The 27,049-nt window shown below is 45.6% G+C and overlaps 1 protein-coding gene across 1 annotated transcript in view; it reads left to right on the top strand.

The window, feature by feature from the left end:
• Positions 1 to 27,049, top strand: part of LOC132479115 (basic salivary proline-rich protein 4-like) — a 35,861-nt gene that overhangs the window by 6,441 nt on the left and 2,371 nt on the right. The window contains exon 4 of the mRNA XM_060082705.1: positions 269 to 427. Coding sequence (XP_059938688.1) covers positions 269 to 427 — 159 coding nt within the window. The remainder of the gene's footprint in view (positions 1 to 268; positions 428 to 27,049) is intronic.

The raw sequence follows: 27,049 nt of genomic DNA, 5'->3' as shown, positions 1-27,049 counted from the left end.
CTCCACACCCAGCCACACACAGCATAAATACACGTACAACACACACACACACACACACACACACACACACACACGACCTGGACGCCGGAGGATACCAGCCCTAAACAGGCGCCCCCCGCTGGCCCTGCGCCGACTTCTACCTCCGAAGGCACCGCCCGCAGCCGGGTAGAACCCTTGCCCGCGCACGCGCATTAAACTGGTGCGCCCGTCCCTTTTGTGATCGACGGGCAGCGGATTCCCTGTCACTCTCTGCAGCTCGACCTTGAAGGTCACTTCAGGGACGGGGCGGCACCCAGGGGCGCGCACCCCCAGGCTGGACAGTCAGCGCGGTGGCCCCGGACCCCCCACTCCTCATCCCGCCCGGAAGCGCCCTGACCCTGCGTCTCCTAGCGGCCAAAGCCCAGCGGGCCAGCCCGAGGGTGTCCGGGTCGGACCGCCCGGGGGCGCGCTTCCAGGGAGAGCTTGCCAGGGCCTGAGCCTGGGGGACCCCACCACCACCATCACAGGGATGCCGCCTCCTAACCCCATCGCACTTCCGGAAGTTGCCCCTCCATCCCACAAGGCAGAAGGAGGCTGAAGGTGGTGAATCTCCCAGGAGGGGAGGGACCCAGGCCACTCACATAACCCCAGTGCCAAGAAGGCAAGTCGCTAAGACCCGGAATCGTTTCCATCCAGATGAGAATTTACTCTGGTCAATTTTTTGTTTTCCTTTTGGTGATAAATCACTGAAACTTTCAGCTTAAATCTGCAAAGAATTTCAAAAAGTGGAGCGACATAGCTCTAACAAAACTATCCCATTACCATGAATAAATTTTATATGAGCAAGTTTTCTCATAGTCTACACGAATAAAAATGAAAAACAGGGTTGGAATTGATTCTGAACCACATCTCAAATAATAAGTGATATTCAGCCAGTGACACATGAACCATTTGAAAACATACAGCCCCAACTATCTCGTTAAGAGATGCAGTCCAACAAAAATTTAACTTTTATATGTATATCATAAACATATACTACAATTTTAATACATTTTTGTTGGTTTCAGGAGTTGATTAATTGTATAAATTACTCAACCCAGAGAAATTTTTTTTAATAGAGTCTTAGAGTCACAGGAAATAAAATATTTTAAATTTACATTACATACATGTTTTTGTTGCAGGGACCTATGCTTGAGTGGTTAGTGAATTACTTTCAAATGTAAAAATGCTTTTATCAAAATAAAATTCAGTGGAAGAAGTGAAAGGTGGAGGAGAAAAGAACCAAGAAGAATCTGCCCGTGTCTTTGGTATCACAAGGCCACATTGCTGCCTAAATTACATTTCGTTTGATATATTTAAAAGAATTGCCCAAGGAAAACTGGAGGCAAATGCATTTAGAAAAAGAAAGTTTTCTTGCAAAGAGTGCAGAAGAGGCAGACTTTAGAAGGACTGGCTCACCAAATCCAAAAAGCCATCACGTATTTAAAGGGGAAAAAAAAATCATGAGAGAACTAAGGTCACCAAATTTACACTCATCTGTCCTGGGTGGGTCAGCAGCCACTTTCTCCTGCGATAATGCTAATCCTACAGGTCAGGACACGTGACAGAAAGAGCAAAGGTCAGGGCTAAAATTCTTGTTGTTATGGAATAGAGTCGAAGTTCACAGGAAATAGGCAGGGTTGGATCATTTAGAGACTGTGATTTATGTTTATCTCAAGGTGCAAAGTGGTTTGCTGAGTTGGTTTGGTTTCTTTTGTTTTTTGTTTTATTTGGCTGCATTGAGTCTTTGCTGCTGTGCACGGGCTTTCTCTAGTTGCAGCGAGCGGGGGCTGCTCTTCGTTGAGGTGCGCGGGCTTCAGTAGTTGTGGCTCGTGGGCTCTAGAGCGCAGGCTCAGTAGTTGTGGCGCACGGGCTTAGTTACTCCGCAGCATGTGGGATCTTCCCAGACCAGGGCTCGAACCCACGTCCCCTGCATTGGCAAGCGGATTCTTAACCACTGCACCACCAGGGAATTCCTGGTTGGTTTGTTTTTAGCGGAGGAACATGACTTGCTCGCATCGTTTGCAACCTTGTGAACCTCATGATGAAAAACAATAGATATTAACCTGAAAAGGTACCAAAGTTGCATGATTTTTCCAAATTCTTTTAGGAGTTATGTGGACAAAGCAGCTTGAAGGCCATTGACCTAGTTCAACTCCCTTCTGGACAGACTTGTCCACTGTTACACAGAGTGCTGGTAAAATGCAAGGGAAGCTGGGCAAATGACCAAGGAGCACAAGGAAAGACACTCAATGTCACCATCTTCAAGGAAATGCAAATTAAAACCACAATGAGATGTCACTTTACCCCATAAAATGACTATATTTTTTTTAAAAAAGGAAAATAAGTGTTAGTGAGGATATGGAAAAGTTGGAACCCTCATATATTGCTGGTGGGAATGTAAAATGGTGCAGCCACTGTGGAAAACAGTTTAGTGGTTCCTCAAGAAGTTAAATATAGAATTACCAAAGGACCCAGCAATTCCACTCCTAGGTATATACCCAAAAGAATTAAAAACAAGTGTTCAAACAAAAACTTGTACACAAATGTTCATAGCAGCATTCTTGACAGTCGCCAAAAGGTGGAAACAGCTCAAAAGCCCATCAACCGAAGAATGGAAAAATGAAATGGGATGTATCCATACAGTGAAGTAGTATTCAGCCATAAAAAGGAGTGAAGCACTGACACACGTTACAACACAGGTGAACCCTGAAAACATGCTAAGTGAAAGAAGCCAGACACAAAAGGTCACATATTGTATGATTCCATTTATATGAAATGTCCAGAATAGGCACATCCTTGGAGACAGAAAGCAGTTAGTGGTTGCCAGCGGCTGAGGGGAGGGAGAAACAGGGGGTGACTGCTTCATGAATGCAGGTTTCCTTTTGGGGTGATGAAAATGTTCTGGAACTAAATAGTGGTGATGGTTGCAGGACACTGTGAATGTACTAAATGCCACTGATTTATACACTTAAGATAGTTTAAATGATATGCTTTACGTTACGTGTATTTTAGAAAAATAAACAGGTTCTAGGGCCCCACAAAAAAAAAAGCAGGGAGACTGCATAGTGGCCGTGTTTCAGGCCATGAAACACGGGGGACCCAGTTTGCTTAGCCCGCTTCCAACAAAGCTGTCCCAGTCCTCTGCTTAGCTGATAAATGCTGCTGCGGGGACCCACAGGGGAGCCAGGAGGAGCAGCTTGGGCTGTCCCCGCTCTGAGGAGATCAACCCAACTCCCACCAGAACCTGGCTGGAGCCCCAATTCCTCCATAAGAGAAGCTCAGGGAAGGTGGACGAGGATGCTCCAGGGAGCACCTGGAAACTCCTCCTCAAGGCTGCTCTGGGCTCCAGTTGTGGGGTATCAGCCAAGTCCCGGTGAATTGATTCCTGGTGGCTCAATGTGGAAAATGACATTTTTCAATCATCAGATTCAAGTCATCAGCAGATTGTTTTTCTTTTTTTTTAAACAGAGCACACCTTAACAGATGCCTCCCACCCTCTTAATAAAAAGTTAAGGTTGATGTATTCCACATCTGGAATTAATTAGGGAAGTGGTTCTTTTAACCAGCAGTTCCTTGGGAGAAACTCATTCTGGAGAACAAATGCAAGAGCCGACGTTTTTGGACAAGCCACACCACAGAGAAAACCCCTCTGGAAGTCCAGTGTTTTACATGGAAACTTCTGCTAAACAAACAGGTCAGGGGCAGCGGCACATAATTTGTAAATGTCCAGCCCAGGGAACAGGAAAGACCCAGTGTCTGTCCAGAACGGTCATCCCTCCCCAGCTGCACACTCCCTACGGGAGGATCCTCCCGGAAAAGGCTTTGGTTGTTCAGTTCTTACTATGGCTACTCTTAAGACTTTATTAGAAAATTAACGTTTTCTGTTTATGTCATTTTCTCCAGAGGTTTGCTTTTCTCATGTGAAACGTGGGTAAATAAATTCTGCAAAGAAATTCAAAGGACCAATAAGCAAGCATAGGGAAGGATGTTCATCCTTTTTAAAGAGCCAACAGCAGAGGGATGCTATTTGGACCTAATAATTGCTTTTTAAGGTAAAACACAAAGGCAGGTTCCCACCACCACTCACCCAGATGGGAAGCAACTGTCATCACCCACCTTTTCACTCTTTCTGTGGTTCTGCTCCGCCACCAGTTTTGCCACTAATTATGTGCAAATCATCACACCTGTGTGCCCAGTTTCCTCTGTTAAAACGGGGTTCTGTGTGGTTTTTGCACTTTATTTTTTATTTTTCAGCTGCACTGGGTCTTCATTGCTGCACGCGGGCTTTCTCTAGTTGCCGTGAGCGGGGGGCTACTCTTTGTTGCTGTGCGCGAGCTTCTCATTGTGGTGGCTTCTCTTGTTGCGGAGCACGGGCTCTAGGCGTGCGGACTTCAGTAGTTGTGGCTCGTGGGCTCAGTAGTTGTGGCTCGTGGGCTCTAGAGTGCAGACTCAGTAGTTGTGGCCCACGGCTTAGTTGCTCCGCGGCATGTGGGATCTTCCCAGACCAGGGCTCGAACCCGTGTCCCCTGCACTGGCGGGAGGATTCTTAATCACTGCACCACCAGGGAAGTCCTTTTTGCACTTTAGGGAGTGCAAGTTACATAGACTGAGCAGGGCCTCACTGTCCTCTTATTCTGACCACCAAGGCCAACGTGATGCCAAAAGCATTTCCTTTTTTTTTTTTTTTAATTAAGTATTTATTTATTTTTGGCTGCGTTGGGTACGTGGGATCTTTCATTGAGGCATGCGGGCTCTTCGTTGTGGAAGCGGGCTTCTCTTGAGCTGTGGCATGCGGGTTTTTCTCTTCTCTAGTTGTGGCACGCAGGCTCCAGGGTGCATGGGCTCTGTAGTTGTGGCACGCAGGCTTAGTTTCCCCGCAGCATGTGGGATCTCAGTTCCCTGGCCAGGGATCGAACCCACATCCCCTGCATGGTAAGGCGGACTCTTTACCACTGGACCACCAGGGAAGTCCCAGCATTGCTGTATTTTGTATCTTCAACTATATCTTGAAGTTACCGACGAATATGCACTCTTTCATCCACAGAGACAATCCAGCTACCCGCTGTGTGTGTTTTCTGTGGCGGCTCTAACAAAGTACCACAAACTGGATGGCTTCAAACAATCCAGACTTCTGGAGGTCAGAAGTCTGACATCCAGGTGTCGGCAGGGCCAGGCTTCCTCTGAAGGATCTGGGGGAGAATGCTCCCTTGCCTCTTCCAGTTCCTGGTGGCTGCCAGTATCTTTTGGCTTGTGGCCACTCACTCCAATCTCTGCCTCCGTCATCACATGGGCTTCCCTTCTATCTGTGTCTCTAGTCTTCTGTGTCTTATAAGGACACTTGCCATCGGATTTAGCACCCACTCTGTTCATCCAGGACAATCTCATCTCCAGATCCTTAATTACATCTGCAAATACCCGTTTTCCATAAAAGCTCACATTCAGAGGTACTGAGGGCTAGGACTTAGAACACATCTTTTTGGAGACTGCCAATCAACCCACTACACCTGCTTAGTTTATACATCTAACAACTTCGCCATGGGAGTGATTAGGTATTGTTATCCAGATGGATTAGCAACCCATTAATAGGGATAGAGCTACACCTGGAACCCAGTGCTCCTAAAACCCCAACCAGAGGTCAGCTGGAATGCCCAGCAGGAACCTGAAACAGGTGAAGGGGCTGGTTTATTTCATAACATGAAACAAATCCTCTGGGCTTTTTGCCCACAGACCTACCCCATTTGGATGTTCAATAAGAAAGAATAGTCCTCTTTCCCCAAGAAATGGAGACCTCTCCAGCTGTTTTTTATTTTCCACTTTTGATACAGACACAGGTAATGGAAATATTTTGCTTTTTTTCTCAACTCGACCATGAGAAAGACAATAGCATAAGCACAGTAATATACAGCAGTCAACCTCTGGTCTCACTGTCTGGATGACACTGTCCCAGGGTCAAGAGCAGCTTCTATCTGCTCTGCGGTGGCTGACATGCAGGATGGCAGCCCAGTGTGGACAGATCTCCCTGTTTTCTACAAGAAACTTGACAGTGGATGTTCTTGGGGGGTGAAATCTCCCCATTATTAAATGTTGACAATTAATTCAACATATTTAAAAGCCTGCCTGGTATTTGTACGCCCATGTTCACAGCAGCACCATCTCTAAAGTCAAGGGGTGGAAGCAACCCAAGTGTCCATCGATGGATGAATGGATAAACAAAATGTGGTCTACCCATACAATGGAATATTATTCATCCATAAAAAGGAAGGAAGTTCTGACACTTACTACAGGTGGATGAAACTTGCAGACATGATGCTCAGTGAAATCAGCCAGTCACAAAAGGACAAATATTCAGATTGCATTCATGTCAGGGACCTGAAGCAGTCAGATTCACAGAGACAGACAGTAGATGGTGGGTGCCAGGGGCTGGGGGAGATGGATGGGGAGTTAGTGTTTAATGGGTTTCAGTTTGGGAGATGAAAACATTCTGGAGATGGATGGTGGTGATGGTTGCACAATGATGTGAATGTACTTAATGCCATGGAATCGTCCACTTAAAAATGGTTAAAAGGTAAATTTTATATTATGTTTAACAATTTACAATTTAAATCTACAATTTAAAAAATGTTTAAAAGACCCAGCTTGGACCCAGCATGGGCCACACATCACATCTGGATGCCAAATGAAGCCCACTGACTGCCAGTCTGGGGTTTGAGCAAAGTTTCTTGATAGCAGCAAGCCTTATTCCCAGGTGTTTCCCCAGCACCCAGCCCACGACCTGTCTATCCCCTAGTAGGTTTAAAATATGTCATTTGATGCTTTGGTTTTTCAATGCAATGTTGGTAATATACACAATACAAAGGAACTGTATACACGGAGAATTGTGAGCCTTTACACACACACACACACACGCCTGCACAGAGGGGTGGGTTAGTAAGGAGGTGCATCCAGGGTACCTAATGCCATCAACTTAGCTCCATGAAGAAGCCCAGACAGGCTACCTGTGATGATCTGGATGTTAAAACGTTTCCCTCGAATTACATAAATACATTTTATTTCACAGTGGAATGAGAAAGAATGTTGAGGGATACACAAAACCAGTGAACTAATTGGGAGGATGTGGAAAGTAACCAAGTCATCCCAAAGTGGCTGTGGGAAAAGGCTTCAGCATTTTCAAGTTTAAATTGCAAAGCCAGCTGGAGGCAGATGGGGGAGGCTTCTCTGTACAGGAAAAGGAGCAGGCAAAATGCCCAGTCGGATACATTTTTTTCAAGATCTTCAGCCTGAAACACAAGGTGCTTAAAAAGTCTGCCTTTGACACCCGAGACCTGGCCAGCCGAGCCTAGAACAAGGACAGCAAAGACTTTGGAGAAGGGAAGTAGGAGGTGTCCCTGTTGTCACCCAGGCTTCCCTCCCTTCAGTTCTGCGAACCTACCTGTGGGGGCAACAAGCATGGACAAGGACCAACAAATACAATCAACGTATCTCTTGCTCCAAAACTGGGTCCTTTACATTTATCATGAATCCACCTAGGCCACCAATCTCTCCTTCTCCCCGTCCTCACCTTCAAAATGCACACATAACCATATCACCAACATTCCATCAACTCTTTAGTGAGAACCTACTATGGCTGTGCACAGCTTTCTAGGCAGAATACCTGCATCCCCTGCCCGGAGCTCCAAACTCCTGCCCTCAGCCTGGTGAAACTGGTACTACCCCGACTTCTACTGTGCATCACTGCATTCAGGTAACTTCCAGGAGTCGGTGACATTCCATCGTGGAGGCACAGAGGTTTCAACTCATGCCAACGCAAGACACCACGGGCCACAAGGAGCTCTGGGTTAGGAAGGACTCTGAGACCCAGTCTAGGCTCAAAGGGAAACCATGCTGTGGTAAATTGGTGAAGTCATCCCTGGAAATAAGATGGAGAAATGATGGTGCCTCCCAGTTCTGGGTTTATTTTATTCTAAAGCACTTAGCAAAATTAAACTTAAACTCCTCATTTTGATACTGTGTGATCAAGGTATACAAGCAAAGGAAGAATGTGGCACGACAGTTGAGTTTCGAAACTAACATCAGTAGAAACTCCTGTGTTTTGCTGTAGGTATAAAATTATTTCCTTTCCATGCTTTTCAAATACAAGGTCCTAATTTCTTCAATATACAAAGAGTGGTCGCAAATACAATTTTACAAAGATGAATGACGTAATAGAAAGGATTTGAATAAAATATTTAGACAATTCTCAAAAAAGAAGTATATTAATGGCCAGCAAATCCAAGAGAAGGTGTTCAGCCTCTCGCTCATAACTAAAGCAACACAAAGCAAAGTGAGATGCTATTGCAGGGGGCGGGGTGGGGGGATCTATTTTAAAGTTGAATAAAAGCATTCTCACCTAATGTTGGTGGGCGTGGGCATTGGTGAAAGTTTCTGGAAGCACAATTTGGCTTCATCTATCAAACTTTAAGATTTTATATATCCTTTGAGCCACAAACTTCACATAAGCCTGCAAAAATACTTTCTATGAGGAGTTTATAGCAGCATTATTTGCAATGTCTAACACTTGAAAACTACCCAAATTCCATCAACAAGACAATGAGTAAATTCGTGGGGTAGACATTCAATGGGATACTCCTCAGCAATAAAAGTGAACTATCTGAACCTTGCAGACTAATGCTGAGTGAACTAAGCCAGACAGGGACTTCCCTAGCCGTCCAGTGATTAGGACTTCTAGCTTCCCACTGCAGGGGGCACCGGTTCAACCCCTGGTCGGGGGAACTAAGATCCCTGCAAGCCACGCAGTGCAGCCAAAAAAAAAAAAAAAAAAAGCCAGACAGCAAAGAGGACATCCTGCATGATTCTATTTATATGAAATTCTAAAACAGGCAAACTAATTTATGGTGTTAGAAGTTGGTATAGAGGTGGCATCCTGGGGGGGGGTGCCCAAGGGAGTCTTTGCCTCAGTATCCTCCACCTGAGTGGTAATTACAAAGATATATACATAATGTGAAAATATACTGAGCTATTTCCTTAAGATCTGTACTCTTTAGTATATGTAAGCTATATCTCAATTTTACAAGTTATTTTTACTGTGAGCATATGTTACTTTATATGTACAAAAAACACAATATATTAAAAATACTCGGGCCTCCCTGGTGGCGCAGTGGTTAAGAGTCCGCCTGCCGATGCAGGGGATACGGGTTTGTGCCCCGGTCTGGGAGGATCCCATATGCCGCGGAGCGGCTGGGCCCGTGAGCCATGGCCGCTGGGCCTGCGCGTCCGGAGCCTGTGCTCCGCAACGGGAGAGGCCACAACAGTGAGAGGCCCGCATACCGCAAAAAGAAAAAAATAAATTAATTAATTAATTTAAAAAAAAAAAAAAATACTCAAAAAGACAAGCTATAAATATATTTTTACCACGAGCATGTATTACTTGTGTGTGTGTGTGTGTGTGTGTGTGTGTGTGTGTGTGTATATATATATATATATGGAAAACAGTATATAAAAACACATTTGAAATATTTTATGTATATATTAAATACACAAAATAGAAATATATCTTTTATGGTGAGCACACATTGCTTTTATATATACGGACAACACAAGATGTAAGGAAAATATAAGACCAGACTCTTGAAAGAGTAAATCTCCTCGCCCCCCAACCCCCAACGTGCAAACTAGTCCCCTCCTTTGCACCCAGCCTCGGGGGGAATCTGCACCCCTCCCCAGCCTGCCCAACTCCTCTGTCTTGCCTGCCCTCCTGACACTTGGCCACCTGCTTCAGGGCAAGAGTCATTTCTAAATACTTGCAGTTGAGAAACTGTGAGATCAAAAGGAATTCTTGTTTGTGTTCAAGAGGCCTCATCCAGGGGAAGGCCTCGGCCCAGGTGTAACTATCAATACATCTCCAGCCAAACAACTCTGTGTTGCTGGAGATGGAAATAAAAGACTCTGGGGGGGTTCCTGGGAGGCTTCCAGAACATCAGAGGAGGTTTCCTGGGATCGACTATAGTGAGAAGGGCAGGAGAGCTTGGGATGAATCCAAGCGAGACCCCACCTGTGTCGAGGGCAAAATGATTCTCCTGGCTGTTGGCTTTACAACTGCAAAGTCAGTCCCTAGGGGGCAGGGAGGTGATGCCCGCAGCTGCTTCCCAGGGTGGGTGCTGCAGTCCCCCCAGGCACCTGTATGGACAACCAGGAAGATGGGGTCTGGGTGGTGGGAAGTGTGGAACACTTCCTTTCTCTCAGGCGGTCTCACTGGTTAGATAATCAGTGGGTCTGCTGATCTGATCAGGGAGGAAATAGGAAAAAGGAAGCAAGCAGACATTCTGTGTGGGGACAGCTCAGCTCTTCTCCCAGGACGGGGCTTCTGGGCTCCCGCTGCCACCAGATGTTGGCTGTTTCTTTCCTAAGTGAAACCACCAGTGCCCTCCCAGCTCAGAAACAAGCCCCAGGAAGATGAGGACCACTTGGCATTTTGTCATCTGCTGCAACTTTCAGCTGGAAGCCGGATCATCTATATAACCCAGGCCGGAAGCATCTCCTCTTTTCAAAGGAGGGAAGCTGAGACACGGTGAGACTGCACATTCCCAAAGACATACAGGGCTACTGAGGGGGTGACAGGCACCCCCTGCCCATTCCTACTCCCTGGAAGCCATGGCCAACCTAAACAGGAGGCCCCAAATGCTACCTAAAGCTGGATACCAGAGAGACAGACAGAAGGGGGAGCTGAGATGTAGAAAAGTGACCAGTCCTGATCTAAGAGAAAGTGTTTTGACTCAAGTTTAAAAAACATGGTAGCTGGGACTTCCCTGGTGGTGCAGTGGTTAAGAATCCTCCTGCCAACGCAGGGGACACAGGTTCAAGCCCTGGTCCAGGGAGATCCCACATGCCCCAGAACAACTAAGCCCGTACGCCACAACTACTGAAGCCCACGCACCTAGAGCCCATGCTCCGCAACAAGAGAAGCCACCGCAATGAGAAGCCCACGCACAGCAACGAAGAGTAGCCCCCACTCGCTGCAACTAGAGAAAGCCCACGCACAGCAACAAAGACCCAATGCAGCCAAAAATTAAATAAATAAAAAGAGAAGACAATAAAAAAGTAATAATAAAATAAATTAAAAAAAATAAAAAACATGGTGGATATTTCCAGCACCAGGCTGACCAACCCTTCTATTTGTTCAGGATTCTCCCAGTTCTAGCACTGAAAGGCCCTCACACAATTGTGTTAGTTTCCTAGGGCTGCCACAACAAATTACCACAATCGGGAGGGCTTAAGACAACAGAAACCCATTGTTCTGGAGGCCAGAGATCTGAAATCAAGGCAAGTTGGTTTTTTCTGGAGGCTGAGAGGGAGTCCATCCTTGCCTCTTCCAGCTTCTGGGTTTACCAACAATCCTTGGCTTGTAGACACATCACTCCAATCTCTGCATCGCCAGCACACGGGTTTCTCCCTGTGTCTGTGTCCCAAATCCCCCTCTCCTTCCTCATATGAGGACACCTGACATTGGATTTAGGGCCCAGCTCAAATCCAGGGTGATCTCATCTCGAGATCTTTGACTTAACCACATCTACAAAGACCCTTGTTCCAAATACGGCCACATTCACAGGTCCCCCAGGATTAGGACTTGGACACATCGGGGACACAATTCAACCTACTACCCTGGAAACTCCTCCATCTCAGAGAAACTAGCACAGTGGACACCCATCCCCCTCCTGCTGCTTCTACTATCAATGCTGCCTGCGTGTCCAGCCCCAGAGCAGACGTTTTCAGGTGGCAGAGAAGATGGGAAGGGCCCTGCTCCAGCCCTGTGCTCATTTCAGAGTGGACACCCTGCCACTGACCCTGGGCAAGGCCTGGGCAGAAATCCCTCCAACTCTGGGCGTGGGGAGAGATGGCAGAAAGCCCCCTTGCCTGCCTGGGAGCATGTGGTAGCCCCACTTGTTGGGGTGGAAGACCCCATGGCTCCCATATCTGGGGCCTCTCCTCCAGCTCTATTCTACTCTCTGACATTTTCCTATATTCTGCTCTGTGCCTTCATCTTGACAAGTTATTTTTGGAGCGGGCATACAATGATGTAATAATGAGATGTCGTAATGACATCTAACATTCACTGAGGCCCGAGTGACTCTCAGTCCTGACGTCACCCCAAGCGGCATCTACTACTAAATTCCTCCCAACTCAGGGCGAATTCCGAACCTGAATCCAGGTGTGCCGGCCTCTGGAGGCCCAGGCCTCATCCCAGCCTCCAAGTGAGCACTAGCTCATTTCCTACAAGCAATTCCCACTCTCATAGCTCTGAGGGCTGAACCCTGCCGGCCAGCTAGGTGGTTTAGCCTTACCAAAAAAGTTCAGAGGGCATCTGTCAGAGAAGTCACCTGCCCTGGCCCTGGGCAGGTTTTCATGAAACAAGATTCACTGAACTTTGAACCAATCACAGTGTCGTGGACTGGACGTCCGTGTTCCCACCAAAATTCATATGTGGAAATCCTAACCCCTAATGTGATGGTATTAGGAGCAGGGGGCCTTTGGGAGGTGATATTTTCATGAGGGTGGAGCCCCCATGAACAAGGTTAGTGTGCTCATATAAAAGACCTGAGAGCCCTCTCTCACCCGCTTTCCACCATGTGAGGATGCAACAGGAAGCCTGCAGATTGGAACCCAGAATAGGTCCCTCACCAGAACCCTGGAACCCCAATCTTGGACTCCAGCCTCCAGAACTATGAGAAATAAATGTCTGTTTTTTATAAGCCACCCAGTCTATGGTGTTCTGTTATAGCAGCCTGAGTGGACTAAGACAGCCACTTACCTAAATGCGTCTCCCAGCTGCCTCATTGATCCAGGCCTTACTTCTCCATCTCCCGCGGCCTGTAAGAGAGAAACGTGCAGAACGATCAACACAACACAGCACCCAAAGAGGCTGAATCAGGAGCCTGCCAGGGAGAGGAGCCACCAGGGGGAGGGGCCCAGACCCACTCCCGGCTGGGCATCCAGTGTCTGGAGACAGCACCGAGCAAGCAGCACCCCACCCTCCATGGGAGTTGCCATCCAGGCTGGGTAGGCCCCTAAGTGCAGAATGGCAAACAGGAGCAAGAGAGAAAGCAGGTGCATGCAGGAGCCCGTGGGGGTGGAATTCACCCAGGGTTACCTGACTTTTACATTTTTTCAAGAGATGACTAGCTCCAATTAAAAAGAACATGTGGGGGGCCTCCCTGGTGGCGCAGTGGTTGAGAGTCCGCCTGCCGATGCAGGGGATACGGGTTCGTGCCCCGGTCTGGGAGGATCCCATATGCCGCGGAGCGGCTGGGCCCGTGAGCCATGGCCGCTGGGCCTGCGCATCCGGAGCCTGTGCTCTGCAACGGGAGAGGCCACAACAGTGAGAGGCCCACATACCGGAAAAAAAAAAAAAAAAAAAAAAAAAAAAGAACATGTGGGGCTTCCCTGGTGGCGCAGTGGTTGAGAGTCCGCCTGCCGGTGCAGGGAACACGGGTTTGTTCCCCGGTCCGGAAAGATCCCACATGCTGCGGAGCGGCCGGGCCCGTGAGCCACGGCCGCTGAGCCTGCGCGTCCGGAGCCTGTGCTACGCAGTGGGAGGGGCCACAACAGTGAGAGGCCCGCGTGCCGCAAAAAAACAAAGAACGTGTACATAAGGGAGATCAAATCAAAACCACGATGAGATACCACTTCACATCCACTAGGATGGCTAGAATTTAAAAAACAGAAAATAAGAAGTGTTGCTGAGCATGTGGAGAAATTGGAAGCTGTGCGTTGCTGGTGGGGATGTAAAATGGTGCAGCCACTGCACTCCTCAAAAAGGTAAACAGAGAATTCCACAAAATCCCTCAATTCCACTCCTGGGTGTATACCCCAGAAAATGGAAAATGGGTGTTCAAAGAAAAACGTACACACAGAGGCTCACAACAGCATTATCTGTAACAGCTAAAAAGTGACAACAACCCAAAGGTCTTATCAGTGGATGAGTGGATACGCAGCATGTGGCACATCCAGGTGGTGGAATGTTACCATAAGTGGGCGTGAAGCAGACACACCACACACCAAACGTGAACCCTGAAAACATGGTGCTTAGTGAGAGAAGCCAGACACAAAAGGCCACATATTGTATGATTCCATTTATATGAAATTCCAGAATAGGCAACTCCATAGAGAGAGAAAGTAGGTTAGTGGTTTCCAGGGGCTGGGTGGTCGGGGGTGGGGGAGGATGGAGAGGGACCACTGACGGGTTCAGAGTTTCTTTGGGGGACGGTGGAAATGCTCTAAACTGACTGTGATGACGGTTGTACAACCTTATTAATATACTAAAAACCATTGAATCGTATACTTTAAAATGGTGAATTTTATCTTGGTGAATTATGTATACATTTTTTTAAGTGTGCAAGCAAAATAAAGGAGATCTATGGGCCACGTTCCACCTGAGAGCAGCAATTTTCAGCCCCCAACCTGAGCAGAAGTCCTCTGCCTCAGCACTTGGTCTCCATGCCAACTGGATTCACTTTTTGCTGTTCCTGCTCTAAGACAAAAATGTGAGCTAGAATTCTCTGATAAATATGGTGCTACTGGTGGTGGGCAGTGGCCAATCTTTTTGGACAGCCCTTAGTATCAAGAGCAACAGAAATTATTATACCCTTTGATCCCAAGATTCCCTCCAAGAAAACATACCATAAGGAAATAATTCAAATTACAAAATGTTTTCTATTCAAAAATGCTTATCCAGCATTATTTATTCAATGTTAAAACAACTGGAAATAATCTAACGAGCCAACAATTTGCAGAGGTTGAATAGATCACAATGTGTCAGCAGGGAGGAATCTGGCCTCCATCACTTACACTGTGTCATGTGGGCAAGTGTGGTGGGCAGAATAACAGCCCCCGGAGATGTCCACGTCTGAAAGCCCAGAGCCTGTGAATATGCTGCCTTACAAGGCAAAAGTGATTGTGCAGACGTGATAAAGGTAAGGGCCTTGAGATAGGAGATGATCTCAGATTATCCGGGCAGGCCCACGTCATCACAGTTGTCCTTATAAGTGAAAGAGGAAGACAGGAGGGTGGGAGTCAGAGGAGGAGATGTGAGGGAGGAAGCAGAGGTCAGAGGAAGCAACAGACAATGCTGCACCACTGGCCCGGAAGATGCAGGAAGGGGTCACAAGCCAAAGTAGGAAACCTAAAGTTGCTAAAGTGGGAATAATAATTTTACCTGCTTCTTGGATTAGTGTGAGACAAGGATTAAACACGATCATCTCGGGGCTTCCCTGGTGGCGCAGTGGTTGAGGATCTGCCTGCCAATGCAGGAGACACGGGTTTGAGCCCTGGTCTGGGAAGATCCCACATGCCATGGAGCAACTAGGCCCGTGAGTCACAGTTACTGAGCCTGCGCATCTGGAGCCTGTGCTCCGCAACAAGAGAGGCCACGATAGTGAGAGGCCCGCGCACCGCGATGAAGAGTGGCCCCCACTTGCCACAACTAGAGAAAGCCCTCGCACAGAAACGAAGACCCAACACAGCCAAAAATAGGAATTATGTTAAAAAAAAAAAAAAACCACGATCATCTCTATAAACTGTTGTCACAGCCCCTGGCATGTAAGTGCTCAATAATGACAATTACCCAGGGACAACTGTGCCATCGTGTAAAGTTACGTTTGCAGAGAACTTTCTTTTTATGGGAAAATGCTCCTGGTGTAATGTTAAGTGAAGAAAGGATAAAGGTTATAAACCATATAAAATAGTAAGGAAGAAGCAATTATATAAGTATATTAATATTGCCCTTTTTCTAGGTGATCTTTATTCTATCTAAATGTTCATGTATTTTCTATGGAATATGTTTTACTTTCATAATCAGGAAAAATGTGGGGAATTCCCTGGTGGTCCAGAGGTTAGAACTCCGTGCATTCACTGACAAGGGTGTGGGTTCGATCCCTGGTTGGGGAACTAAGATCCCACATGCCGCATGGCTCGGCCAGTAAATAAATAAAGATAGATGTTTTTTAAAAAAATAATAAATAAATAATTAAAAAAGAAAACTGTGTTTGTTTTTCAAATGGGGCCCCTGGAACGAAGTTTTCTTCCCTCCTTTCGGGGTCTCTGTTAATGGCCAAGGCTGACTGCATGCAGCCAACCCACACTTGAGCTTGTATCCCTCCCTACATCCTCACCATTTGTCCTTAAATGCTTCTGTAGTATCAATTTTTAAAACTGTTGGGTCGGCACTTGTTTGGTGGTGCAGTGGTTAAGAATCCGCCTGCCAATGCAGGGGACACGGGTTCGAGCCCTGGTCCGGGAAGATCCCACATACCGCAGAGCAGCTAAGCCCGTGAGCCACATGGCCCACGTGCCCGTGCTCGGCAACAAAGACAAGCCACCGCGATGAGAAGCCTGCGCACTGCAACGAAGAGTAGCCCCTGCTCTCAACTAGAGAAAACCTATGCACAGCAATGCAGACCCAACGTAGCCATAAATAAATAAATTAATCAATTAATTTTTAAAAAAAAACTGTTGGGTCTTCCCTGGTGGTCCAGTGGTTAAGACTCTGCCCTCCCAATGCGGCACGGCGCGGGTGCCGCATATCCTGCATGCCACATAGTGGGCCCGAAAAAAAAAAATTGTTGACAATCTGATGGGTGAAAATAGATGCTGTAATTGATATTTTAATTTGCATTTATTTGATTATTACTAGGATGGGATCATCTTTTCCATGTATTTCTTTACCATCTTAACTTTTTTTCTTAACTTTTTTTCTGCAAATTGCCTCTTTATGTCTCTTTGCCCATTTTTTTCTTGGAGTCTCTCTTTGTTTTTGTTTTTTGTTTTTTTGGCCATGCTGTGCAGCTTGTGGGATCTTATTCCCCTGACCAGAGATTGAACCTGGGCCCTTGGCAGTGAGAACACACAGCCCTAACCACTGGACCACCAGGGAATCCTCAGAACCTCTTTTTTTAATTTCTTTTTTTTAATTGAAGTACAGTTGGTTTACAGTGTTTCAGGTGTACAGCAAAGTGATTAAGTTACACATAAAAATATACATCTATTCTTTTTCAGATTCTTTTCCATTATAAGTTACTACAAGATATTGAATATAGTCCCCTGTGCTATACAGTAGGTCCTCGTTTTTTATCTATTTTACATATTATAGTGTATATCTTTTTTTATTTCTATAAAGAATAAAGCATGGATATTAACATCCTGTCCACTTATAATTTCATTTTTCTCACTACCTTTTTATGATAAAAAATGTCAAACATACAGCAAAGTTGAAGGAAGAGCTCATGAACACCTGGGTACTCTCCACTTAATTCTCAGCATTTTGCCACATTTGTTTTATCAATTTGTTTTTGCGAATTCATACGAAAAGAAGTTGTAGGTGTTGATGGCATTTCCCCACTAAATACCTCAATGTCACAGAAGCCTTCTACCTAGCTGAGAACCAGGCCCACCTCCTACCTAGCTGCAAAACCTGAGAACCAGGACCACCTCCTACCTAGCTGCAAAACCTGAGAACCAGGCCCACCTCCTACCTAGCTGCAAAACCATTATCACACCTGAGAAAATGAAAAATAATTCTCCATCTCATCTAATATTCAATCAAGATTCAAATTTTCCCAGCTGTCCCCAAAATTTCTTTTTCAAACCAGGACCCAACCAAGCTTCAGCACTGCATTTGCTTTTTTTTTTTTGACTGCACCACCAGGCCTGCAAGATCATAATTCCCTGACCAGGGATTGAACCCGGGCCCTGGCAGTGAAAGCCCCGAGTCCCAAACACTGGACCAGCAAGGAATTCCCGCATTTGCTTTTTAATGCATCTTTATAGTTACTCATCTTTTTTATTTTAATGACATTCGTATTATGCTTAGAAAGGACTTTCCATGAGTAAACAAATTTATCTTTCCTATATTTTCTTCTGTCATAGCCTTACTTTTTAAAAAAATTTAACCTTTTATCCATCTGATATTTTTTAAATTTTTGTGTCAGTGTAAAGTGTACAACTTTATTATTTTTTTCCTAAAAGATTACCAATTAGCGTGACATCTCTCATTGCCTAACCATCCCTCCACACTGATTCAAATGTCACTACCATCAGGGGCTCAAAGTCCTCTGTATGAGTTTCCCAGGGCTGCTATAACAAAGTACAGCAAACCACATGGCTTAAAACTACAGAAATTTATCCTCTCACGGTTCCAGACACCAGAAGTCTGAAATCAAGGTGTCGGCAGGGGCACATTCCCTCTGAAGGCTCTAGAAGAGGACTCTTCGTTGCCTCTTCCAGCTTCTGGTGGTTGCCAGCCTCTCTCAAAGTTGACATCTTGAATAATTATAGCACAATATCACAACCAGGAAATAGACATTGGTACAATCCACAAACCTTATTCAGATTTCTCTAGTTTCACTAGTTTCTGCCTTGGGGGATATAGTTTAAATACAATAAAATACACCCATTTTAAACAGTTCTATCCATTTTGATAAATGTATATAGTTGTGCAACCACCACCATAATTAAGTTTTAGGATACAGAAGATGACGGAAGAAAAGACCAGAGTGGAGGGTCCCCAGACTTTCTGTTTTTCTTTTTATTTGGCTGCACCGGGTCTTAGTTGCGGCACAGGGGATCCCCGTTGCCATGTGCAGGCTCTTTCAGTTGTGGCATGAGAGATCTAGTTCGCTGACCAGGGAACAAACCCAGACCCCCTGCATTGGGAGTGTGGAGTCTTAACCACTGGACCACCAGGGAAGTCCCTCTCCAGGCTTTCTTACAAATACCTTTTCTATTTGTTCATTATGTAAGCAAAACACACTCCTTGAGCAGACACGATTTTTAAAAATAAGCAAAAATTAGACAAATATATTTCCAGCCTTTTGTGGACATAGTTAACAAACATGGAATCATTTTGTGTATATAGCTTTATAGTCTGCTTTTTAAAAAACTTAACACGTCTGTCTGCCCAGAACAAGAAAAAAAAAATTCTACAGCACTTTTTATGACCATAAGGCATTCTGTTGTATGGCTGTCCCATGAGAGAGGCAGAGGAAATCCTAGGACGGTGAAGAAAGATTTTAGGACCACATCCCCAGTCCAGTTTGGGGAGCATCCTGCCAAAAATCCCCACGTGCCTTCTGCAGACAGCCCCCACCCCTGGCTCAGGCAGCCACTGATCTGCTTCCTGTGTCTGTAAGTTTTGCCTTTTCTAGAATTTCATAGAAAAGAAAGCATATATATGTAGTCCTTTGTGTCTGGCTTCTTTCACTGAGTGTAAGACGTTGAGACGTGTCCGTGTTATTTCTTTCATCAGTAATCCCTTCCTTTTAGTTGCTGAGCAGCCGTCCCTAGGATGGTTGCACCAAAACTTCTTTATTCATTTACCAGCTGACGGGCATTTGGCTATTCCGAATGAAGCTGCTATGAGCATTCACATACAAGATTCATGTGGACATGTGTTTCCAATTCTCTTGGATAGATACGTAGGGGGATTTCCGGGTCATATGGTAAGTGTCTATGTACTTTTAAGAAACTGCCAAACTGATCCCCAGAGCGGCTGAACCATTTTGCCTTCCCCCCAGCAGCGTGTGCAGGTTCCAGCTTCCCCACACCCTCACCAGAACTTACTATTGTCAGTCTTCTAAATTGTATCTGCTCGGCAGAGGTGTGGTTTTACCGTGCGTGTCCCTAATGAGCAGTGACATGGAGCATCTTCTGAGGTGCCTGTTGATGCTGATGTCTGCTTCTGTGATGTGTTTGTTTAGATTCTTTCTAGACAGCCCCCCTTTTTGGTTAGTCTCCTGTTTTATTACCTCGTGATCAGAGAATGGGGCCCATATGGTTTCCACTTTTGGAATTTGATATTCTTTGTGGCCTAGAACATCAAGTTTTACAAATGTTTGATGGGAAGTTGAAATGAGTCTTGGGTTGACGGGAGGGGGCAGAAACCCAATTCATACTAGCTTGGGCCACCAAGGGGATGTCCCAACTAGGAAGGCCCCGGTGGATACTCTGGGTTTGTCCCAGGTTTCTCTCTGTTTTTCTCTATTTCTCATTCTCTCCTTCTTAGCCTGCCTTTCTCTGTGTGCTGGCTTCAGTGTCTCTCAGTAGACACACTTATCAAGGGGCGGCGGGGGGATGGGCATGACGAACATCCCTCCAGTTTAGCCACCTCAGAGGAAGCAAGACCCTCCCGCAGGGTCCTTAGGTGAAGGCCGGGGGAGGGCTGGAACTGCCCCCACTTGAGTCACGGCCATCCCCAAGCCAGGAGCTGCATAAGCTCCCAGGATGCATGTCCAGCCCCACAGCCAACACACGCACAACCACACGGAGAGGGTGAGGGTTGGCACCCCAAAGGGAGGTGGGCACTCTCCCCAGAACCAGGGCTAGGGAGCCAAGCATACAGATACATCCTGCCAGGGAAACAAGATGCTACATCAAGACATCAAAAATACCAGGGTCTGGTCCTCTGAGGCCTCACCCTTTCATGCCCACTGGGTCTGTGATTTCTTAGAAAGATACCTGAAAGTCTCAGCGGCAACTGTTCTCTCCTTAATTCTTCTAGTTGTGATACTTACCACTTGCTGCTTTTTTTTTTGGCTGTTCCAGGTCTTTGTTGCGGCGCGAAGAATCTTTGTCACCGCGTGCGGGATGTTTAGTTGCAGCATGCAATCTCCTAGTTGCGGCATGTGGGATCTAGTTCCCTTACCAGGGAACGAACCCCGGCCCCCTACACTGGGAGCACAGAGCCTTAGCCACTGGACCACTGCATTTAAAGAATCCACCTTACAATGCAGGGGATGCAGATTCGATCCCTGGTCAGGGAACTAAGATCCCACATGCCGCAGGGCAACTGAGCCCGAGTGCCACAACTACTGAGCCTGAGTGCCACAAACTACAGAGCCCACACGCTCTGGAGCCCGCAAACCACAACTAGAGAAGAGAAAATCCGCACACCACAACTAGAGAGAAGCCTGCGTGCCACAATGAAAGATCCTGCATACCTCAACGAAGATCCCCGCGTGCCACAACTAAGACCCAACACAGCCAAAAATAAATTAAATAAATAAATAATAAATCTTAAAAAAAAAAACCTCTTCACTGCCCCCCAAAAATAACCACTGTTATGCATGTCCTGAGTATCCTCTCAAAAGATTTGTATACATGCACCAACACACAAATTCCTTTTGGTTGCACAACAGAAGTAATATCATATATATTTATAGAGGGCTAAATAATGGCCCCCAAATAGACATGTCCAAGTCCTAACCCCCAGTACCTGTGAACGTGACCTTATTTGGAAATAGGGTCTTTGCAGATGTGATTAATTTAAGGATGTCAAGAGAAGAGCATCCTGCACTTAGGGTGGGCCCTACAGCTGATGACTGGACTTATAAGATTTAGAATGTCTTTATAAGAGAAAGGAGAGGGAGGTTTGAGACACAGAGAGACAGAGGAGAGACAGGGAAGGAGTCCATGTGAAGACAGAGGAGGAGAATGGAATGGTCCCTGTGCCAAGGGATGCTAAGGATTACAGGCAACCACCTGCAGAAGCTAATAGCAGCAAGAAAGGATTTTTCCCCAGAGCCTTCAAAGGGAGCTTGGCCCTGCTGACATCTTGATTTCAGACTTCTGGCCCTCAGAATCGTGAGATAATAAATTTCTATTAAGTCATCAAGCTTGTGGTAGCTTATATGGTAGCCCTAGGAAACTCATACACTATTGCTCCATGCTTAGATTTTTCACATAATAACATACTACCTCGGAGATCTTATGTGTCCACCTGGCTGGGTTATTGTCCCCAGTTGCTCAAACAAACACTAATCTAGGTGTTTCTGCAACGGTATTTTGTAGATGTGACTAACATCTACAATCCGTTGACTAGAGGTAAAGGAGATTTTCCTGGATAATCTGTGTGGGTCTCATCCAATCAGTTGAAAGACCTTAAGAAGAGAACTAAGGTTTCCGTGAGGAAGAAGAAATCCTGCCTGTGAACATGAATTCCAGCCTGCCCTTCCTGATGGCCTGCCTTAAGATTTCCAATTTGCCAGGCAGCCCACAATGGCATAAGCCAATTCCCTGCAATACATCTCTTTAGGTATTGGCATTTCTATATTGGTTGTTTCTCTGGAGGATCGTGACTGATACAATCCACCCCCCAAATGAGGCCGTGGGCCCTGCTCTGTTGTCATTGCTGGCTGGGGTCCCTGCCAGCCCTGTTCCTCACTCCTACAGGGTGGCCTAACACAGTGCCAGGCTAAAAGAGCCACTAAAAAATATTTGCTGTGTGCATGGTCTCATGACCACCTCTGAACCCAAAATTCACCTTGCAAATTCCTATTTGGCTGCACCCTCACTATCTTGTCCAACTCTGTCTACTGAAGTTGTGGGTACATTGATGTGCCATTCAGTCTGGGACACGTGCTCCCATCAGCAGCATTCACACTAAGACGTGAGACTCTAAAAAGCAGCGACTGCAGGATGCAACTTGTACTAAACCCCAAGAAATATGAAATGGTGATGTCGATAGCAGCCCCTTTCACTTACATAGCCAGGACGTGTATAATAGAAGATTTTAGCTCCAAAGAGGAATATTCTATGAAAATACCTCAAAAGACAGCGGTCACCACTGTCAGCACTGGGAGTTATTTCAGATGCTCACAGAACCTGTGAGGACATGCCCAGCCAAAGGAGCTGGGCTCCAGTACATGGCCGTGCATTGTGATTAGATGAACAGCATTTCAACCAGTGTTTTGTTTCTGCGGTCATCATGGACACTTCTGCTGCAGGCCTGCATCCCTCTCACAGTCCAGAGAACAGAAAAACTTGGTTTTTTAAACAAATGTTACTCTTTGCAGCAAGAGATAAACATTGGAAAAACTCACCGTCTGTCAGTCAGGATCTATTTATATAAATTACCATACATCAACTACAGAATATCATGGAGAGATTCGAAGGAGCAAGGTAGGTCTATCCACTGGTTGGGGAGTAACCTTCGAGCCATACAACTAAGAGAAAAAAAAAGCAGCAGGCAGAACAGCCTTAGTGCACTACCATTTGTGTGATCAGAAGAAACCAGCGGGAGGGTGCACCAGGAGAAAATGCTCCACGCATCCTTGCTGGTTCAGGCACAGAAAGTCCCTGGAAGAAAACCTAGGAAGGGGTCGAGTTTGTTGCTTCCAGAGTGGAGAACTAGGCTGCTGGGGACAGGAGGGGGAGGGAGTTTTTTCAGTATCCGTCTGAACCTTTGGCACCCGGGGCATGCCCCACTCTCCTTGCTCAGTTAACAGCCACAAAGGCCTATGGTGATGGAGGAGCAGAGCTGGAGGCTGGGGGGCTGGCAAGGTGCTGCCCGGCATGAGCAGGGGCCCAGCCTCGGACATGTCAAACTAGACATTCCCGCCGTCCTCTGGGCCACCCTGTGCTCACCTGCAAAGCAGAATTTTCACGGTGCCTTTTGGTTCTAACATTCCTTGCCTCCAAATGCAGTTCCTCTGATTATCACTGAGATGTTTGCCAACAAGAAGCAGGAAAATGACTTTTTAAAAGAATATGTGTCTTTTGGACTTACCTTCGTACTATCTCACCAAAGCAGCAGGATTAAAGAGGGAAACAAAAATCTCTTGTTTCATGTGACCTGAGCGACAGACATTTCTTTGTTTGGGTTCTTTTAGACAAGAAGTAACCCAGCAAATGAAGGGAGTGAACAAGAGCGTGCATTTGATTCACAGGGGGATTTGCAACCCAGTTCTCAGGTCCATCACTCCTGAAACCCTTGTTTATCGATGGTGCCCAAAGGATTTATAGAGGATGCTCAGGATCGCCTTTAGCATCCAGGGACAACAATTAGCAAACTCACGATGTGTATTTGTTTACTGCTTTGAATCCTCAAGCTAATTATTGGTTTTTAAATAAGGACTTCACCCTAAATTTTAAAACTTTGTTAAGTGTAACTTATTGTTAAATTTGAGAAAATAATGTATTGATATTTCACACTGGAAAATTGCACTCATAAAATCATTTTTACACTCTAACAATCCCGCACCAGGCAAAGGTTTGAAAAAAAGCAGATGTGGGATGTGTAACAGACGTGACTAATTTGTGTTAGAATACCACTGAAACCAGCTAAGCATCAAATACTTTCAGAAATGCCCTAGATGGACTTATACCTCCTATAGTTGCTGAGAATTCGGGGACAGAGGCAACCCCATCTACCTGGGGTGGGAGTCTAAATCAGTGCCGACCCTTGGGGGACACTTTGGCAATAGCCAACAACAAAAAAAGTAGACCCAGTGCCCTTCAATACAGCATCCAGGCATGCTGTTCCAGAGATGTGCTAGCACCTTGCACGTGTAAAGATAAAGACGTTCGACCAGGGAATTCCCTGGCGGTCTAGTGGTTAGCACTCCGCGCTTTCATGGCAGAGGGCCCAGGTTCAATCCCTGATCTGGGAATTAAGATCACACAAGCCACACGGTGCGGCCAAAAAAAAAAAAAAAAAAAAGATGTTCGACCAGTCAGAATGGTCATCCTCAAAAACTCTACAAATAGGGACTTCCCTGGTGGCGCAGTGGTTAAGAATCCGCCTGCCAATCCCTGGTCCGGGAAGATCCCACCTGCCACAAAGCAACTAAGCCAGTGAGCCGCAACTACTGAGCTTGCATGCTGCAACTACCGGAGCCCACGCGCCTAGAGCCTGTGCTCTGCAACAAGAGAAGCCACGGCAATGAAAAGCCCGCACACCGCAACGAAGAGTAGCCCCCGCTCGCCACAACTAGAGAAAGCCCACGCGCAGCAACGAAGACCCAACATAGCCAAAAAAGAAAAAAGTCTACAAATAATAAATGCTGGAAAGAGAGTGGAAAAGAAGGGACCCTCCTACGCTGTTGGTGGGAATGTAAATTGGTGCAGCCACTATGGACAACAGTATGGAGGTTCCTTAAAAAACTAAAACTAGAGTTAACCATGTGACCCAGCAATCCCACTACTGGGCATATATCCGGAGAAGACTCTAATTCAAAAACATACATGTATCCCAATGTTCATAGCAGCACTATTTACAATAGCCAAGACATGGAAGCAACCTGGATGTCCATCGACAGAGGAATAGATAAAGAAGATGTGGTATATATATACAATGGAATATTACTCAGCCATAAAAAAGAAGGAAATAATGCCATCTGCAGCAACAAGGATGGACCTAGAGATTATCATACTAAGTGAAGTAAGTCATATAGAGAAAGACAAATATCATATGATATCACTTATATGTGGAATCTAAGAAAATAATATAATGAACTTATTTATAAAACAGAAGAGACTCACAGACATAGAAAACAAACTTAGGGTTACCAAAGGGGAAAGGAGGGTCAGGGATAAATTAGAAGTTTGGGATTAGCAGATACAAACTACTCTATATAAAATAGATAAACAACAAGGTCCTACTGTATAGCCCAGGGAAGTATATTCGATATCTTGTAATAAACTATAATGGAAAAGAATCTGAAAAAGAATGTATTTATATATATATATATATATATATATATATATATATATATATATATGTGTGTGTGTGTGTGTGTGTATATACATATATGTATAAAGGAATCACTTTGCTGTAACCAGAAACTAACACAACATCAAAAATCAACTATACTTCAATTAAGAAAAAAATAAAGATGTTCGTCACTGTACTGTTTCTAATAGTAAGAAATTGGAATCATGGACTGATATGATTGCAAAATTAATAAACGACACTCTTTAAAATAAAAGCCTTCTACAACAGAGGTCTCTCACAGGGGGCTGCGGTCTGGTCTCCAAAGCAACATCGATCGCAAAGGAGTTGGTTAATTGTCGTTCCCCACCTCCTACAACAGCATTCCTTAACCTCCCCAGCCCCCAGGATCCAAGGGGGGGGTCCAGTCTGTGCGTATGTTTAGGGGCCATGCAATAGGCTAGGCGGCCTGGGGCGGGCCTCGTGCAGCCCTGGAGGGCCTACTGCGTGCAGGCTGCCTCACTGCTTCCAGACGTAGCCTGCCCGCCCCCACCAGGCACAAGTGGGAAATGGCAGGAACAGGCTCCACAGCCTCAGGACTTGAAGCAATTTACGATTCCTTGTCCTCATCTGTAAAATGAGGGCTGGGACAGGCTGCCCTTTGTAAGAAGTGTTCTAAACAGTGTGAGCTGCAGATGGCCTCGGGGGTCTCCTGGGTCAGGATGTCTGGGGTGGGGCCCAGGGGTCAATATTTGCATTGTGTGCCCAGGGGATACTTAGGCAAACTGAAAGCTTGAGAACTTCTGCAAGGGCCCTAACTGTGCTTATTTTTACTTGAGTTCTGATACATAAACACTGTGTGTCACGTATGTATAACATTTATCCATTGCATATACAGAGTCAGCATCACATAACACAGCTAGCCTGTAAGTTATACCTCAGGCTTGCAAATGTGAGCGGACCTGGTTGGGGGACAAATCATCACATTAAATATTCAAGTTTGTGCAATGTATTATACATCCTGAGTTTATCCCATGCAGACCATTGAGCGTGTGTCCCGTGTGGATGGTGTTAGTTACTCCTTTTAGCCAACTCTGATTACGGTAATGAGACAGTATTTGTAAAAAAACTAAGAGCTGGCCTGAAACTGTTTTGTAAGATGTAGCCAGTGTTATTTAGTTTTAACTGCCAAAGCTGACAGATCCTGTGTATTGGCTTCATCTCAGTTCCTGACTTTTCCATTGACTTGAGAATAATACCGTCACATCATTCACTTCTTGTCTCAGTATCTTTGCTTTCGGATCCACAAGAGCAGCATGAAAATATTTAACCTTTCTTAGTGGTATTTCAGACATTAATTACTTAATATTTGTCATTGGTGCTGTCACTTGCACAGAAAGAAAGTGGCACTAAACAGAGTACTTATGTTTGCCTGTATGCCTGTATTTTTTAATATCATTTTGTACATGTTTTAAACATTCTCATAAACAGTATAAATGGAAATGTAGATAAACTATTCATGTTCCAGGATTAATTTAAGTATCAATAATTGCATTA

This window comes from Mesoplodon densirostris, chromosome 18 (assembly GCF_025265405.1).
Source record: "Mesoplodon densirostris isolate mMesDen1 chromosome 18, mMesDen1 primary haplotype, whole genome shotgun sequence".
Classification (NCBI taxonomy): Eukaryota; Metazoa; Chordata; class Mammalia; order Artiodactyla; family Ziphiidae; genus Mesoplodon; species Mesoplodon densirostris.
Note: the sequence above shows the minus strand (reverse complement) of the source record. Positions and strands in the feature narration are given on the sequence as shown.